The 14133-nt window shown below is 36.0% G+C and overlaps 9 protein-coding genes across 9 annotated transcripts; 4 read left to right on the top strand and 5 right to left on the bottom strand.

Annotated features, from left to right (window-relative positions):
- The first annotated feature begins 245 nt into the window (after positions 1-245).
- Positions 246-1531, top strand: B0P05DRAFT_559718 (replication factor C subunit 2). Its single transcript, XM_051580302.1, has 5 exons — positions 246-371; positions 414-492; positions 538-734; positions 782-925; positions 967-1531. Exons 1-5 carry the CDS (start codon positions 265-267, stop codon positions 1505-1507), a joined length of 1068 nt encoding a protein of 355 aa, XP_051430629.1. The 5' UTR covers positions 246-264; the 3' UTR covers positions 1508-1531.
- A 283-nt stretch (positions 1532-1814) lies between these two features.
- On the bottom strand, positions 1815-2125 carry B0P05DRAFT_440138 (uncharacterized protein; the record flags this gene model as incomplete). The annotated part of the gene is made up of 2 exons (XM_051573747.1): positions 1815-1925; positions 1964-2125. Coding segments are annotated over 2 exons (273 nt in total), but the record flags the coding sequence as incomplete, so codon positions are not given.
- A 219-nt stretch (positions 2126-2344) lies between these two features.
- Positions 2345-3250, top strand: B0P05DRAFT_559711 (meiotic nuclear division protein 1; the record flags this gene model as incomplete). Its single annotated transcript, XM_051580301.1, has 6 exons — positions 2345-2392; positions 2447-2503; positions 2556-2610; positions 2657-2772; positions 2816-3038; positions 3080-3250. Coding segments are annotated over exons 1-6 (605 nt in total), but the record flags the coding sequence as incomplete, so codon positions are not given.
- B0P05DRAFT_281912 (beta-lactamase superfamily domain-containing protein) lies at positions 3230-4959 on the top strand. Its single transcript, XM_051573433.1, has 5 exons — positions 3230-3611; positions 3662-3902; positions 3946-4115; positions 4158-4243; positions 4292-4959. The coding sequence occupies exons 1-5, from the start codon at positions 3276-3278 to the stop codon at positions 4599-4601; spliced, it is 1143 nt and encodes a 380-aa protein (XP_051430626.1). The 5' UTR covers positions 3230-3275; the 3' UTR covers positions 4602-4959.
- Positions 4598-6069, bottom strand: B0P05DRAFT_449494 (uncharacterized protein; the record flags this gene model as incomplete). The annotated part of the gene is made up of 5 exons (XM_051573868.1): positions 4598-4734; positions 4781-4921; positions 4966-5254; positions 5567-5754; positions 6036-6069. Coding segments are annotated over 5 exons (789 nt in total), but the record flags the coding sequence as incomplete, so codon positions are not given.
- A 2328-nt stretch (positions 6070-8397) lies between these two features.
- B0P05DRAFT_591248 (uncharacterized protein) lies at positions 8398-11090 on the top strand (the record flags this gene model as incomplete). Its single annotated transcript, XM_051582882.1, has 12 exons — positions 8398-8511; positions 8566-8756; positions 8802-8889; positions 8932-9013; positions 9060-9263; positions 9304-9874; positions 9924-10066; positions 10111-10237; positions 10282-10369; positions 10414-10552; positions 10600-10872; positions 10918-11090. 12 exons carry the CDS (start codon positions 8398-8400, stop codon positions 11088-11090), a joined length of 2193 nt encoding a protein of 730 aa, XP_051430624.1.
- Positions 11091-11319: 229 nt separating this feature from the next.
- On the bottom strand, positions 11320-11942 carry B0P05DRAFT_478881 (uncharacterized protein; the record flags this gene model as incomplete). The annotated part of the gene is made up of 3 exons (XM_051575034.1): positions 11320-11346; positions 11410-11642; positions 11690-11942. The coding sequence occupies 3 exons, from the start codon at positions 11940-11942 to the stop codon at positions 11320-11322; spliced, it is 513 nt and encodes a 170-aa protein (XP_051430623.1).
- Positions 11943-12084: 142 nt separating this feature from the next.
- B0P05DRAFT_591246 (OTU domain-containing protein 6B) lies at positions 12085-13166 on the bottom strand (the record flags this gene model as incomplete). Its single annotated transcript, XM_051582881.1, has 5 exons — positions 12085-12142; positions 12199-12311; positions 12351-12549; positions 12593-12876; positions 12921-13166. The coding sequence occupies 5 exons, from the start codon at positions 13164-13166 to the stop codon at positions 12085-12087; spliced, it is 900 nt and encodes a 299-aa protein (XP_051430622.1).
- Positions 13020-14131, bottom strand: B0P05DRAFT_281827 (uncharacterized protein). The gene is made up of 4 exons (XM_051573432.1): positions 13997-14131; positions 13715-13954; positions 13557-13670; positions 13020-13507 (listed from the first exon to the last, which is right to left on the bottom strand). The coding sequence occupies exons 1-4, from the start codon at positions 14069-14071 to the stop codon at positions 13310-13312; spliced, it is 627 nt and encodes a 208-aa protein (XP_051430621.1). The 5' UTR covers positions 14072-14131; the 3' UTR covers positions 13020-13309.
- Between the last annotated feature and the right edge of the window lie 2 nt (positions 14132-14133).

Below are 14133 nucleotides of genomic sequence, written 5' to 3'. Positions count from 1 at the left end.
ATTTGGTTCATATTTCACTAGTAAAAATGCCATGTTCTTTGCCTCAGTAGACTTGGAAAACAAAACACTATCGTTTTTGTTACTACGCCAAAGTCATACAACTGCGCCTTTAGGTTGTTCTAAGCAAAATGCTCGATTTGGATGTTTACAGAAGTTGATCATGCTTAAAGTCCGAGTTGCGGGATATCAATTCCAAAAGTCACGAACAAAGCGCGTCTGATTCATGATCGCGTTTCTTTTTTTTTTTTTTTTTTACCTTGCACTATGAGTTTCTTTGCACCAAGAACAGCTTCGAGTAAAAGCACAACTAAGACTACCAAGAATGAAAAAGAGGCTTTATTAAAAAAGAGCCAACCTTGGGTTGAGAAATAGTAAGATACAAAAGTATACCGTATGATAGCTAACTACTTCAGTCGACCTAAAACAATGGACGATATTGCTTCTCAAGAGCAAGCTGTCATGGTCTTGAAGAAAGCACTTCAATCAGATAATGTAAGTGTATGATTAATTTATGTCACATACTTATTTTCTCTATAGTTGCCTCATTTACTCTTTTATGGTCCTCCTGGTACGGGTAAGACTTCCACCATTTTAGCCTTGGCCAATGAACTTTATGGTCCTCAATTAATGAAATCGCGTGTATTGGAATTAAACGCGTCTGATGAAAGAGGTATTCAAATCGTACGTGATAAAGTCAAAAATTTCTCTAGAACGACTGTCACTAGCAAAATAGAGTAGGTTGTTTTATTGTATGATACATTGGGTCACTTATTCTTCTTAGTGGTTATCCTTGTCCTCCTTATAAAATCGTTATTTTGGATGAAGCTGATTCAATGACAAAAGATGCACAGTCTGCATTAAGAAGAACAATGGAGACATATTCTAAAACGACCCGTTTCTGTCTTGTCTGTAATTATGTTAGTCGGTAAGTTCAAATGATAGTGCCTGTATAGCTCATTTCCATAGTATCATTGAACCTATCACTTCTCGTTGTGCTAAATTTCGCTTTAAGCCTTTACCCATGAGTGATTTAGAGGCACGTATACAGATGATTTGTGGATTAGAAGGCGTTCAATTAGCACCTGATACACTGAAGGCATTGATTGATTGTTCACAAGGTGATTTGAGAAAGGCTATTACCTTCTTACAGAGTGGTTATAATCTACAAGGAAAAGAACCTATCACACCTCGTATGATTCATGAAATGGCAGGTGTTATTCCTGATGAGACAATGGACAACTTACGTCAAGTATGGGAGGAATCCACACCTATTCAAGTGATTCAAGACCGAGTTCAACATATGATGAATGAAGGTTATTCAGGCGAACATATTGTATCTCAAATCCATGAAGCCATTATCAAGAATGAGACACTGAATACACTACAGAAATCAAGAATAGCACAACATATGTCCACAGTAGACATTGACCTTGTACAAGGTGCAGATGAACATTTACAAGTATTGCATTTAATGACACAGATTGCTTCTATTGCTGCTCATCAATAAACATCTTTTGTCTTGGTTTTTTGGGGCCTCTTTTTCTAGGGTAAGGGTATTTTTTTGGTTCTGAAGGTGTCATGTCAATATCCTGGGGCATTTTTCTATGAGGATGGGATGGCAAAGAGCGTGTCGCATGGCCAAAAGAAATAGTTTTAGGCAATGTAAGTTTGGACATGCTTTCAGTGAGTTCATGCATATCTACATCTTTACTCTTTGTATGCATATCCATCTCTTCAGTCTTTGCGTGCATATCGACATTTCTCTTTCTTTTGTCGCGTATCTTGCGTTGAGCAAAAGTCAATGTGCCTGTATAGACAAGATCAAAAGGAAAATACTTTGGATAATGATGTTTGTCTACCAGATGAAGTCTACGCATACGAGGTGTTGAAAAGACCTTGATGCAATCTTCTACATAACATTTATGCTACCTTATTACTCATGCCATGTTCTGTTTGAACTTACAATCTTTTCACCCTTTTCTTTCTTGATCTGCAACAAGACATCATGAAATTCATCCAGATGGAATTGTAACCACCGTTCACCAGGAAATATCTTGTGGCATACAGAACATACATGTTGATGCACTGCTTCATAATGGTATTGATAGGCACTGATAGAAGGGAACTTGATGCGACATGGATCACAGTCAATCTGAACAGTATACTCATTCATAAGATCCATCGTTTCTTGTTGAATCATAGCGATCTCTTGCTTTGTCTCTGCTTCTTTTTGTAGCCATATAGATCGAAGAGCTACATTTCCTTCTTGAAAGAACGGATCGTTGGGTTTATAAATCACTGGTTTCGATCGATAAATAGTCGACATGTATAAAAAGAAAGAAGCCGTTTTCTTTTTTTCTTCTTTTTTTTTTTCTTTCAACATACCATGGTGGTAAAATGACAACCCTCATGCATTCCTTTTCTTTCTAACGCAAGTGTTTATTAGAAAGGTCTTTCTTTTGAAGAGAAACGTAAACGCATTGAACAAATATTTCATGATAGTGTATGTGTCATTGACAAGCATCTTTTTTGTTATTCATGCAATTTTATCCTAGGGTGAATTCTATCAGTTAAAAGACGTTGAAAAGATGGGCCCTAAAAAGGGAGTAGGCAAGTGGTATTGACTGAAATATGGACATTACTCATCGCAATACAGTGGCTCAGTCTGTAAAAGAAGTCTTGATGAGTCTAGTGGATGATGGTTTAGTTGTTACAGATAAGATTGGCACATCCAATTACTTTTGGTCTTATCCATCTGAAGCACTCAAAGCAGTAAGCAGCAAAAATAATAGAGCATACACTGACAATAGTCTAGAAAACAAACAGATTAAAGGATTTACAGCAGAAAGTAAATAAGGAAAATGAGCGCAAGACAAAACTAGAGAAGTCTATTGAAGAAGCACAACAAGATAGACAACCTTCAGATAAAAGAGAACAGGTATTATCAGAACTAGAACAACTTGAACAAGAAGCAAAAGCCCTTTTAAAAGAAATTCAACAGTACAAAGACAATGACCCGACCCTTTATGAAAAGAAAGGTAAAATACACAGTGTATGTAGCCTCTACTGATCAGCTTAGAACATGCTGCTCAAATAGCTAAAGAAGCAGCCAATCGATGGACTGAAAGTGTATGGGAAATTCAGTCTTATTGTGTAAACAAATTTGGCATGGAACGAGCTGTGTTTGATCAAACCTTTGGCATAAAAGATGATTTTGACACGCTTGAATAAAATATTTTTTTTCTCTCTCTCTTTCTCTTTCTCCTCATCTTGACATGAACCATAAACGACCTTCATTTGTTAACTTTCCTATACCATTTGATCATCCTTATACTATCCCTACACTTGTGATGACTGTGGGTGCATCTGCCTTGTTGTATTACTCACTTCAGGCACAACATGAACAGGACTTGAAAGAAGCGATTCGACTTAGAGTGATATCCAAAAGAAAACACTGTAAACGTCAAGAAGACAAGTTTGCTTCTCTCAAGATTGAGAAACAGTTTGTGAACCCCTTTTCAGAATGGACATGGCCTACATTGTCCTGGAAGGATTCTTTCTTGTACTGGCTTGGTATCAACAATAACAATCAACTACCTAAAATAGAGCAGGTAAGACTTACACATATCTGTGTATTGGCTTATTCATATGCCCGAATTAGGACTTGGTAGCCTCTTTACCTATGTTTAAACCAGACATAGACCAAATTAAACATACACAAAAGACAAGTTTCACTTGGTTAGGACAATCCACTTGTTTATTTAGCTTAGAAGGACTCCGTATCTTGACAGATCCTATATTTGAACACAAGGATCGCCTAAGACCTCCACCATGCCAACTAGAAGAATTAAAAGGATGTGTGGATATTATTTTGATTTCACACCATCATTTTGATCATTTAGGTAATACACACCAGTGGGAAAACATAGGCTTATACTCTGATAGATGAAAAGACAGCCTTACAGTTTGGTAATGAAGTGACTTGGTATATTCCATTAGGATTAAGGGAATGGTTTGTCAAACGAGGTATAGACAATGTGATAGAATTAGACTGGTTTCAAGAATTACACCATAAAGGAAGACCTGATATTTTAATAGCATGTGTGCCTGCTATGGTAAGCGTCTTTCTATATATTTATGTTCTTATGCACTGTTAGCATTCAAGTGGACATGCATTTGAAAAAGATGAATCTTTGTGGTGTAGTTTTGTCATCAAGTCAAAATCAGACCGACTCTTTTTTTGGCAAGTGTTCACATTGAACATCACAAAAAGTCTAATTGTTTTATATAGTGGTGATACAGGCTATGTTCCTGAATTATTTGATGCTATCCGGGACCTGTATGCTCCTTTTACTTTGGCTGCTTTACCCATTGGTACATTTGAACCTCGTCGCTTGTTGAAATCAAACCATATGAACCCAGAAGAAGCAGTGAAAGCTCATCACCATTTAGGATCTCCCTTCACTGTAGGCATTCATTGGGGTACTTTTATGAAATCAAATGAACCTTATCTTTTACCCCGTCAACAAGTGGCTCATTTGTCAAAAGAAGGACAGTTTATCACAACAGCATTTGGAAAAACTTTATTTATTCAAGAATAGTTTAAAAGGTGACAATCACCGCCTTCATAAATATCGACCTTGTTGACTTTGTGTTCACTGTTTAAAGTACGGTAATGTTTTTCGCGGTAGACATACAAGTCAATATGATTATTATCAAAACTCCAACTTTGGTCTATGTATTTTATGAGTGCATTGTATTTTATATGCGTATCGTTTACCATCTACAAGCAAACAGCCATTGTGCTTTTTAGAAGTACCGGGAATGTCCCACCCTTCAATTTCAGGAACAAAAATCTTTGTGTTGCGTTTAATATCGTTAGCCGCAATGGTGATAAAAGGACGAAGAGGGCTACCATAGGCTATACATAAAGATCAGCTTAAATTCATGAAGCATATCTGTTACCTGTTAAGCCAAAAGGGTCTTCTTTTTTATCGACTTCCATAAAGCATTCATAATTTTTGCAGGTACAACCACCTAAATTAATGACTTTATCACCAACGATACCGGTGCCTTCCATGACCAAGGCATCAGCATATTCTTGAGAAACAGTACCCAGACTTTTGCCATCACATGTCTTGACAGTAATGGACTTGCCACTGTGGTCATAGTCTTCAGGATGAGCAATCCAGTAATAAGTCAAGGCAGAACCTTTTTGAAGTAATTTACGTTTGTCGGTAGAGGTACTGGTGGCCTTGTGCTCTTCAACTTTGGTAGTGGTAGGTTTTGTAGTAATGGTTGTCTTTTTAGTCGTCTTCGCCGTCGTCTTGGGCTTTTTCGTAGTCTTTTTGATAGTGGTCTTTCTCTTGGTGGTTGTCGTCTTTTTTGTGGCTGTTTTTTTCTTGATTGTCGTCTTGATGGTGGTCTTCTTGGCTACTTTGTGAGCAACCTTTTTCGTAGTTGTCTTTTTGGTTGTAGACTTTTTGACGGACTTTTTTTTGGTGGTCTTCTTGGTGGTCTTCCTGGTAGTAGTCTTCTTCTTTCTTTTAGTCTTGATCTTCTTTACAGACGTCTTTTTCTTAGATACTTTATCAGCAACATGTTTGGAAACCATGGACTCCTTTACACAGTAAGTTCCACCTGTTAGCAAATTATCACAAGAGTCTCGGTTAACAGAGGGATTCATGTCATAGAATTGATCCAAAGAAATGCTATGCGCTTTGGCTACCGTTAAACAATTATCGCTGCTCTTGACTATAGGCTAGAATGAATATAAAAGTAGTTTGATGATCTGAAGCCTACCATAATAAGAATCGACGCAGGTTTTTTCTAAAGTGGATTCATTGTGTTTCTTGACACAGTATTTTTTACCAGGATAAAGGTTGGTACATTTGGTGTTGATCTGATTGTTCCATTCATACAGACTGGACATGCCAATGTTGTATTGGAGACTTAATGTATAACAATTATCATCACGTACAGCTTAAAATCGATGAGAGAACAGTATAACATATATATATATATATGTACTTTACCTTTATGATATTTTTGACAGTCATCACCACGTCTTCTTAAAGAAACAAGTGTACCATCACGCTTTTGAATTAAATCTTCATGATCATCAATCAATTCAAAGAGTGGCTCGGTAGCGCCTTCAGGGGCAAAAGGGGCAAGATAACTAGCAGCAAAACGAGCAGTTAAATTACCATGAACAATAGCAATGTCTTCTTTCATGTCAAGTGCTGATAAAGGCACAATGACAGAAATAGCCATTGCAATCGAAATGATTGAAATTTGCATAATTTGAAATGAAAGGAATGGGGCTGGTTTGATAAGAATAAAGCAATGATAATAATAATAACAAAATAAAATAAAATAAGCAAGGTTCGTATTTATAGTGTCAATATATTATGTGTTTCCTTTCTCAGTGTTCTATCCTAGTTATTTTTCCTTATTTTCTCAAGCTGTATTAAATTAACAAAAGATATTCTGCTTTTTCCTTATTGTGCGCGTCTGTCTAAATTACACTTGTGTAACTTTGTAAAATGACTAAAGTGATTATTACTTTTCTGTAGATTTTTTATCCAAGCTAAAATACATCAAACGTGTGATTACTTTCCATGTTTAAACCAATTTGTTAAGAGACCGGTTTTCGGTTTCCATTCGATATCATGGATTCTCAAGAAATTATGTAACTAAATGATGAATTAATGAATCTTTTTCTATACAGGTAAAAATATGGAATTGCGCTTTTATTGACTGATGTACGTTTTTGTGATTGCTTTCTATTGTTCATTATCATACTTCTGTATTACCTCTTGTTGTAAGTGTGTTGAAGCATATTTGGTGGATGAGGTTAACAAAAAAAAAAAAAAAAATTCTGCTGTATGACAAAAAAAGAGTTCTAAAAAGCATAATTACATTAAATAATAGATCGCTTCACATAAGCATTTACAGTGTATAACCAGCTTTGAATGCCAATGCTCAAATGAACTCGCCTGTTTCATCTTAGCAGACCCGTTTTCTTTTTGCAAGAAGTACCTAGTCATGGTCTTACCCGATTTCAGTTGTATCAGGCCTACAATGGCTCATTCCAAAAATCCTTTTAGCTTCACGAACCTCTGTGGATCCTCCATGATTCAAGAAATAAATTTCATATAGAAACCAAACCAATAGTACCATTCGATTTCTGGGCTCCAAAGAACATGCTTTAAATAAAAAAAAAAAATGGACCATTTTGATAGCGTGGCTGTCGAGTAATGGTCCATCAAAGATTGGCATGTTTAAGCTGTGGTTTGACCATTTTTGTTACAGGCATTCTATAGAACTTGCTAGCTATAAAATCTTGTAGAGCATCATGTAATATCTAGTGTGATATAGAACACAAGGAAATAAGAACACGGTCTATCTATGATGCGAACATAGAGTAAATGAATATAGGACATACTTGATGGCCAAAGAGCGGAAATTAAAAATGGAAGTAAATCACTTCTTTCTATCGCCACATCCAAATCGAGCATTTTGCTTAGAACAACCTAAAGGCGCAGTTGTATGACTTTGGCGTAGTAACAAAAATAATAGTGTTTTGTTTTCCAAGTCTACTGAGGCAAAGAACATGGCATTTTTACTAGTGAAATATGAACCAAATACGCAAACATGCTTATGAGGTTTTTTAGGTCATATCGCATTATTTCCATAGAACAATCAGCAGACAAACGCGTTGATCATACACTAGAGCGTCTTGTGCTCACTCTGAGTATTTAAGCTTGTTGGTAGCTCCATTTCTCGTCTTGTAGTGCTCAAAAGAAGCTCAAAGGGTTGTCCAGTTCAATATTTTCACGGCTGATACTCTTTGGTCGAAAGGTATCTTTTCTTTTTTTCTTTCTTTTTTTTTTTAGTCCAGATCAACTCCAAAGGTATCCTATATGATAGCAAGCATAGCTTGCAGGTATTTATATCATTTATGTGGGTATGAATAGGCTTTATGCTCCCTTTATGTAGTTATGCAATGCTGTATATTTGTCTGTTCCTTTTAATGGTTTGTTGCCTGAATTAACTTATGAAGAACACGAACATATTTTCTGATAGAGAAGGTGCATTTATTTCAATTAGAATGTTCTTTAGTATAATTGAATGGACATCTTGCGCTGAAAGAAGCTACCATGAAACCTATTATTGTTTATGAGATACTTACAATTACAGTCCTTTTGAAAACAAACTATAGATACGTGTGCACAAATGAGCACTTTCCCCCTTCCCCCCCCCCTCCCCAAATCGATAGTGAAATGAATAGAGTGTCTCATCATAAAAGTTCATGCAAAATGTCAAAAGTGGCTGGGATAAAAGTCTTGTCACTTTAATTTTTTCACTCTTTTTTTTTTTCAAGATCTAGATCGTATGGAAAACCAACCAGGGATTTCACTCAAGAATAAGCCTTACTTTAACGACTGTATAAAGTGGAATGAGGATGGTCAGTTGGTTATCTGTTTAGCTAACCAAGTTCATATCATGGTAAATAATACATATTGACGCGCGCAAAAATAATAAAATAAAAGTTACTATCAGACACCTATTCTTGTGGGCATGACTTCAAAAAAAGAAACCTATAGCCACGCTGGTTTATTCTTACCTCCTCTTGAGAAAAAGACAGAAAATACGATTATTACCAATATGGAACATGTTCAGACCTCTTATTTAAATGAAGAAGGCTTTCGTTGTGCCAATTGGTCTTCAGCAGGCTTATCTTCTTCTCAAAGGTAGGATTCATTATGCATAGTATATAGTGTATCAACATGCCCTAGTCCTTTCTTGGTTGTAGTGACAACCAAACATCGTGTCTTGATCTATCAGAGTCCAACGAAAGATGCTTTAAATTCAGACTGGAAATTAGTATGTTGAATCATATTGATACATTATCTAACATAGATATAGGCAGAAGATTTGACAAATCGCATTGAACACCATCAAATCAAGCATACCCACCCTACCAAGATCAACCCTTTTCATACACTATGTAATGTTTCGATAGACATGCAACTCATACTCATAAACATCACTAGATGCCAGTTGGTCAAAGCGATTAATACCTAACTCATTGGCAACAAAGCCAACATTACTTGCCTTAAGCAACAAAGCAGGCGATGTCAACATTTGGACCTACACAATTGATACTGGGTTCGAATTTGCCACTGTTATCACACCACATACATCTTTTGTCAACTTATTAGACTGGACAGATTGGAAGAAATTGAACGAGACAACATGTAAGCTATCATACCAATCCATTCACTTATTCTTTGTTAGACATGACTTATGTTGTCTCCAGTTGTACTGATGGTACAGTGGCTTTGTCTAAAGTGCAAGCTGAACTCTTGGTGACTGAAAAAAGGACATGGATTCAAAAGACAGAAGCCAAGGTTGTGCATACCTGGTTTGATCAACAACCAGGACATATCACTTTGATCAAGACCACAGATAACTTCAATACAGATCATGAACCTCGTATTCAGATTGCTTTATGCAAAGGTGTCTGTCTCTATCTAAACAGTTTCACCTTAGATGCAGTAGAAAGTGAATGGAAGAGTGTGGATTTAGCCCATTCTATGCTGGGATTAGCAGGTGGTGTTTGGCAAGGCAATGTATTTACTACCTATACTATGGAAGGAGAAGGGATCTCGATCGATATAGACACACTAGCCATGGACTCACAAACCAACGCTGTACTGAACGTAAAGCTCTTACAGAAATACAAACAGCAATGGGCAGAAGAACAAATGAGAGTGGATGATCATATTATTGGTGCTTCAGATGCTACACCGTATGTCTGGGGCGCCTGTGATGCACCTCATCATTTGTTTACGGCTATTTACTTTAGGTAGATTTGAGTTGTCTGACTAAACGAAGCTCATACCTCCTTTGTTTAGTTTGATACCGAATGTGGATGTACGTTATGGACCAGAATCAGGTGAAGATTCTACTTTGGCTTTTATTTTACAAAAAGAGCGTAATCAAGATATCGATATACTTTGCAAAGACATTGATGCTTATGTGAATGATCCTGATTTCAGTAAGCATCATACGATATGTTAATCATGTTTAACACTAGCTTAGTCTTTGTTCGGTCCATCAAAGGGTTAGTGCGTGAAATATTGCAATACCTTGTAGACGATGATATGTCAAAGCCATTTTATACTTGGTTAGAAAAGTTGTGCGAGTATTTTAAACAAGAACCCTCTAGGTAAATACAGTATACACACACACTTATGCCTGATCCATTCATAGTGACTATGATGATATGACCCGAACAATCTACAGTGAACCAAGCATGATTGCCTCTAGAATCTTGGTCAATGCCAATTTAGAATTAAAAGTAGGCTGTTTATTATAGACTATCTAGTCTAACCTATTCAATAGAACTATAGTCCTCAGGTGTTTGAACATGAATTAAAGCAGGCTTATACTAGTGCTAGTGCTTTAATTCAAACGCATTATTTAAGCACGATTCTTGGCTTTGCTTTAAACTTATCAGATCAAGAGTTTGTTGGATTGAGCGGTATGTAATTTTTTTTTCAGGTCTGATTGTTTCTAATTCTATGCTAGAACAAGATAAGATGGTCTTGTTACTGCTGTCGGACACAGCTGTTATGACAGGCAATGATGCCATGATTCAAAAGAGTATGGAAATCTATGCTCGACTTCAAGACAAATTCCCTGATTTAGATCTATATAAAGAAATCAGTTATGTTACTTCAGCAAAAGATGCAAGTATTGTATTTGAACCTAAAGCAAGAGAGAAATGCCTTGTGTGTCAAGCGCATGTTCAAGTCATCAATAGCAGTTCTTTGGCTCAATGCGATGCTGGTCATTTCTGGGGTAAGAACAAAAAAAAAGGAGGTAACAGTACTGATTTTCCTGTAGAACTCTGCAGTATGACAAAGCGTGTTTTGCATTCTCCCATTACACGCAAATGTGTTTCTTGTGGAGCTAAAAGCTTATATCCTGATGAAAAAGAAAATACACTGATTACGAATGTTATCCTTACTCATTGCTCTTGGTGCATTCATTGTGGTTCAGCTTTAGTTGTCTCTTAGATTTATTTAATAAACATTTTGTCAGAGTAACACAAGCATACAAGTGTGGGAAAAATACAGGATGATTTATTCGTTACTTTGGTCAATTGGTTCCTTCAGGCACACAAAATGTACAATAATCAGCGGAAAAAAAAACTCTTTAAAAAAAATAGGTTATGTATAAATATATTACAAATGTCTTCATAAAAAAAAAGAAGGGATATATGTTGAAATAATTCAATGGTAAGATTTACCAACGAAGGTAATGTGTAGGACACTATAGAACGAATAAGTCTCTATAAATTCACAAAAACGAATAATAATAATAAAAAAAACTTACAGCGTAACCTTCAGGGTTTCTTTCTAAATAGAATTGATGGTATTCTTCAGCATCATAAAAAGTAGCAGCAGGTGTAATTTCAGTGACAATCTTGGTATCAGCATAATGCTTTTCTTGCACTTCTTTTGTGACTTTTTCAGCAATGGCTTTTTGTTCATCACTGTGATAAAAGATGGCAGAGCGATATTGAGTACCAATATCTTCGGGACCTTGAGCATTTAATGTGGTAGGATCTATAATAACCATGAGTTATCTCTCGTTTGTTTTTATTTTACTTTACCATGCATCTTGTAAAAGAATTCAGTTAATGTTTCAAAAGAAACCTTGGAAGGATCAAACAGAATTTGACATACTTCAGCATGGTTTGTTGTACCCGTCTTGACTTGTTTATAAGTAGGGTTTTCGAGTTCACCACCCATATAGCCTACCTTGGTTTCAATACCAAGGTCTTTGAAATGTTTGTTGTAAATATGTTCAACACCCCAGAAACAACCAGCAGCAAAAGTAGCTTTTTCAATAGGACCTGTAGTCATGTTTAATCAAAGATATAAAAAGAATAGAAGAAAACATAAAAATCTGACAGCTTGTATTTATAATCAAAATAGATCTACACTTGTAAAATGGCGCAAAAATAAAGACCATTGAATGGACAAAAAGTACCATAATGAACAGATTTTATTGGTCAGTCAAGGAATTATAGTGAGCACCCAATGAATAAAGGTGTTTATGATAGCTAAAAAAAAAAAAAAAAAAATTTTTTAATCATGTCTTATTGGCTCATCAACTTACGATAGTTTGATAGGTGATTTGTTTGGGTATTCATCTTCACAAATTCGAATGACAGGACCACCATATTGAACAATATCTACAGGCACTTGTTTTGCTTTTGCCAAAGCCAAGATCTAATAGCGTTATGGACTGATCACTGTATTCAAACTTACTTCTAATTGGCCACCCCAGCAAGCTGTATTCTCAATATCATGACAATAGCGATTAAAGTCACCATCTTCAAGGTACAAAAAGGGAGTGAAATCATCAGGATGTTGACGCATATATTCAGCAGCTGATTTTCGAAGATCTTTATAACTAACCACATCTTCATATCGCATCTTTAATTGGTCTGCAAAAGCATTGTACAAACTTTGTATTTGTCAGCAACATCACAAATTCAATCATAGCTTACCAATGACCATCAGCAGAAATTTGCTTGATTCTTAACTGCATTGGGTCTAGTAATTTCTGAATAGCCTCTGTTTCCACGACAGACATATCCACTTGATTCTCTGCTTCTTTTTCTGCTTCTTGACGCAAGCGTTCCATTTCTGCATTTCTCTTTTCAATTCTTTGTCTGGCTCGATTGACTTTTTTAGCTTTTGGCTGAGGCTGCTCTTCAGGCTTTTGTTGTTTATCTTCAAGTGTGAGTTCGTTGAGACGGTCTAGAGAAATACCATCATTGTCTTGTTCGGACTAAGACAAAGAGTCAATACACATGCCATAGTGATCCAATATACCTCTTGTTCGTTCGGATCGAGGCCTGTTTCTTTTGCCTTAAGTAGGTTTAGTTCTTCTTGGTGTTTCTTGTTAAGATCGTATTCAAGATCTGCTATTTTAGAAGCTACTTCACGTTTCTTTCTCTTGTCACTTTTAGGTGCACTTTTACGAAGCGTGATAATTTTGTCTGTCAATTTCTTTTTTTCTGCTTTGTGTCTTTCTTCCAACTGCTCTAACGTCAATGAAAGAATCTCGGTTGTATCCATTCTTGTTTAAAAAAAAGAAAAGAAAAAAGTGTTTCGTTTTGACGGTCACGAAGTCCATTGGCTTTTTCAATGATGCATTCATACACAGGGAGAGGATAGTCAAGGAGTTAGAATGAGGAGAGATTGTTTATTGAGGGGAGTAACTAAAGATGATACGGAATGATGTATTTTTCATCATAATAAGCTGGGTATTGTTTAGCCCAAATGCTGCTGTTATTCTTATCGTCCTTTGACATTCTATGGACATTCAAAGGTACAGTAACAAAGTCCACAGAGGAATAGCGATTGAATTGTTGACTTGAGAGTGTATTGTATCTGTCATCAAATCCAATCACAATCGACTTTTTGGTAAAGAATATGAGTGTCATTCAACTCACTTGTATAACTTACATAGACAGTAGACAACATCTTATTTGGATTTTGTTGACTTAATCGGACATGAATACCTCGAATATTTTCAGTGGCATTGATTTGGTGACATGTATTCAACATGGCAATTTCAAACTAAAGTCCTAGTGAGTCTAGATAGTGTTTTCAAGCCAACTTACCCTTTGTCGAAGTGAACGGTATCGCCAGATAAACAAGAGAGTAGTAAAGATCATAAAGCAAGAAAGGAATGGAAGACTGTTTCGATGGGTATAATGCCATGATAGACAATGAGTCATGATACCCAGTAACCAAAGGACACATAATGTTATAGACCAAATTATTTTGTCTCCAGGTGGTAAAGCATCAAGTACAGTTGCATTCAATGTGCCCATAATGAATTGAAAATCTTGAGGTGAAATCTAATGGAGTCAATATGAGAATGCATTTGAATTTTAACTTACATAGCCTTGAAGTTCAAATGTATATTGACTATCAAATGATGTATTGTTTAAGTAGAAACGGACTGATTTCATCATAGAAAAAGTAAAGGAAAGTAATGGGTTTTTTTAAGAAAAAGAATGTAATGGGATGTATTGTA

The sequence above is a fragment of the Gilbertella persicaria genome (genome assembly GCF_025201335.1).
Source record: "Gilbertella persicaria strain CBS 190.32 chromosome Unknown B0P05scaffold_55, whole genome shotgun sequence".
Taxonomy (NCBI): domain Eukaryota; kingdom Fungi; phylum Mucoromycota; class Mucoromycetes; order Mucorales; family Choanephoraceae; genus Gilbertella; species Gilbertella persicaria.
Note: the sequence above shows the minus strand (reverse complement) of the source record. Positions and strands in the feature narration are given on the sequence as shown.

Bases quoted from the DNA above. Each gene is read 5' to 3' on its own strand.
- B0P05DRAFT_281912 (XM_051573433.1), top strand. From the start codon at position 3,276: ATGAACCATAAACGACCTTCATTTGTTAACTTTCCTATACCATTTGAT. The intron at 4,116-4,157 runs GTAAGCGTCTTT...ATGCACTGTTAG, and splicing joins TAGCATGTGTGCCTGCTATG to CATTCAAGTGGACATGCATT. The intron at 4,244-4,291 runs GCAAGTGTTCAC...TGTTTTATATAG, and splicing joins TCAGACCGACTCTTTTTTTG to TGGTGATACAGGCTATGTTC.
- B0P05DRAFT_559718 (XM_051580302.1), top strand. From the start codon at position 265: ATGAGTTTCTTTGCACCAAGAACAGCTTCGAGTAAAAGCACAACTAAG. The intron at 372-413 runs GTAAGATACAAA...TAACTACTTCAG, and splicing joins CAACCTTGGGTTGAGAAATA to TCGACCTAAAACAATGGACG. The intron at 926-966 runs GTAAGTTCAAAT...TCATTTCCATAG, and splicing joins GTCTGTAATTATGTTAGTCG to TATCATTGAACCTATCACTT.
- B0P05DRAFT_281827 (XM_051573432.1), bottom strand. From the start codon at position 14,071: ATGATGAAATCAGTCCGTTTCTACTTAAACAATACATCATTTGATAGT. The intron at 13,955-13,996 runs GTAAGTTAAAAT...TGACTCCATTAG, and splicing joins CATTTGAACTTCAAGGCTAT to ATTTCACCTCAAGATTTTCA. The intron at 13,508-13,556 runs GTAAGTTATACA...TTTACCAAAAAG, and splicing joins AGATGTTGTCTACTGTCTAT to TCGATTGTGATTGGATTTGA.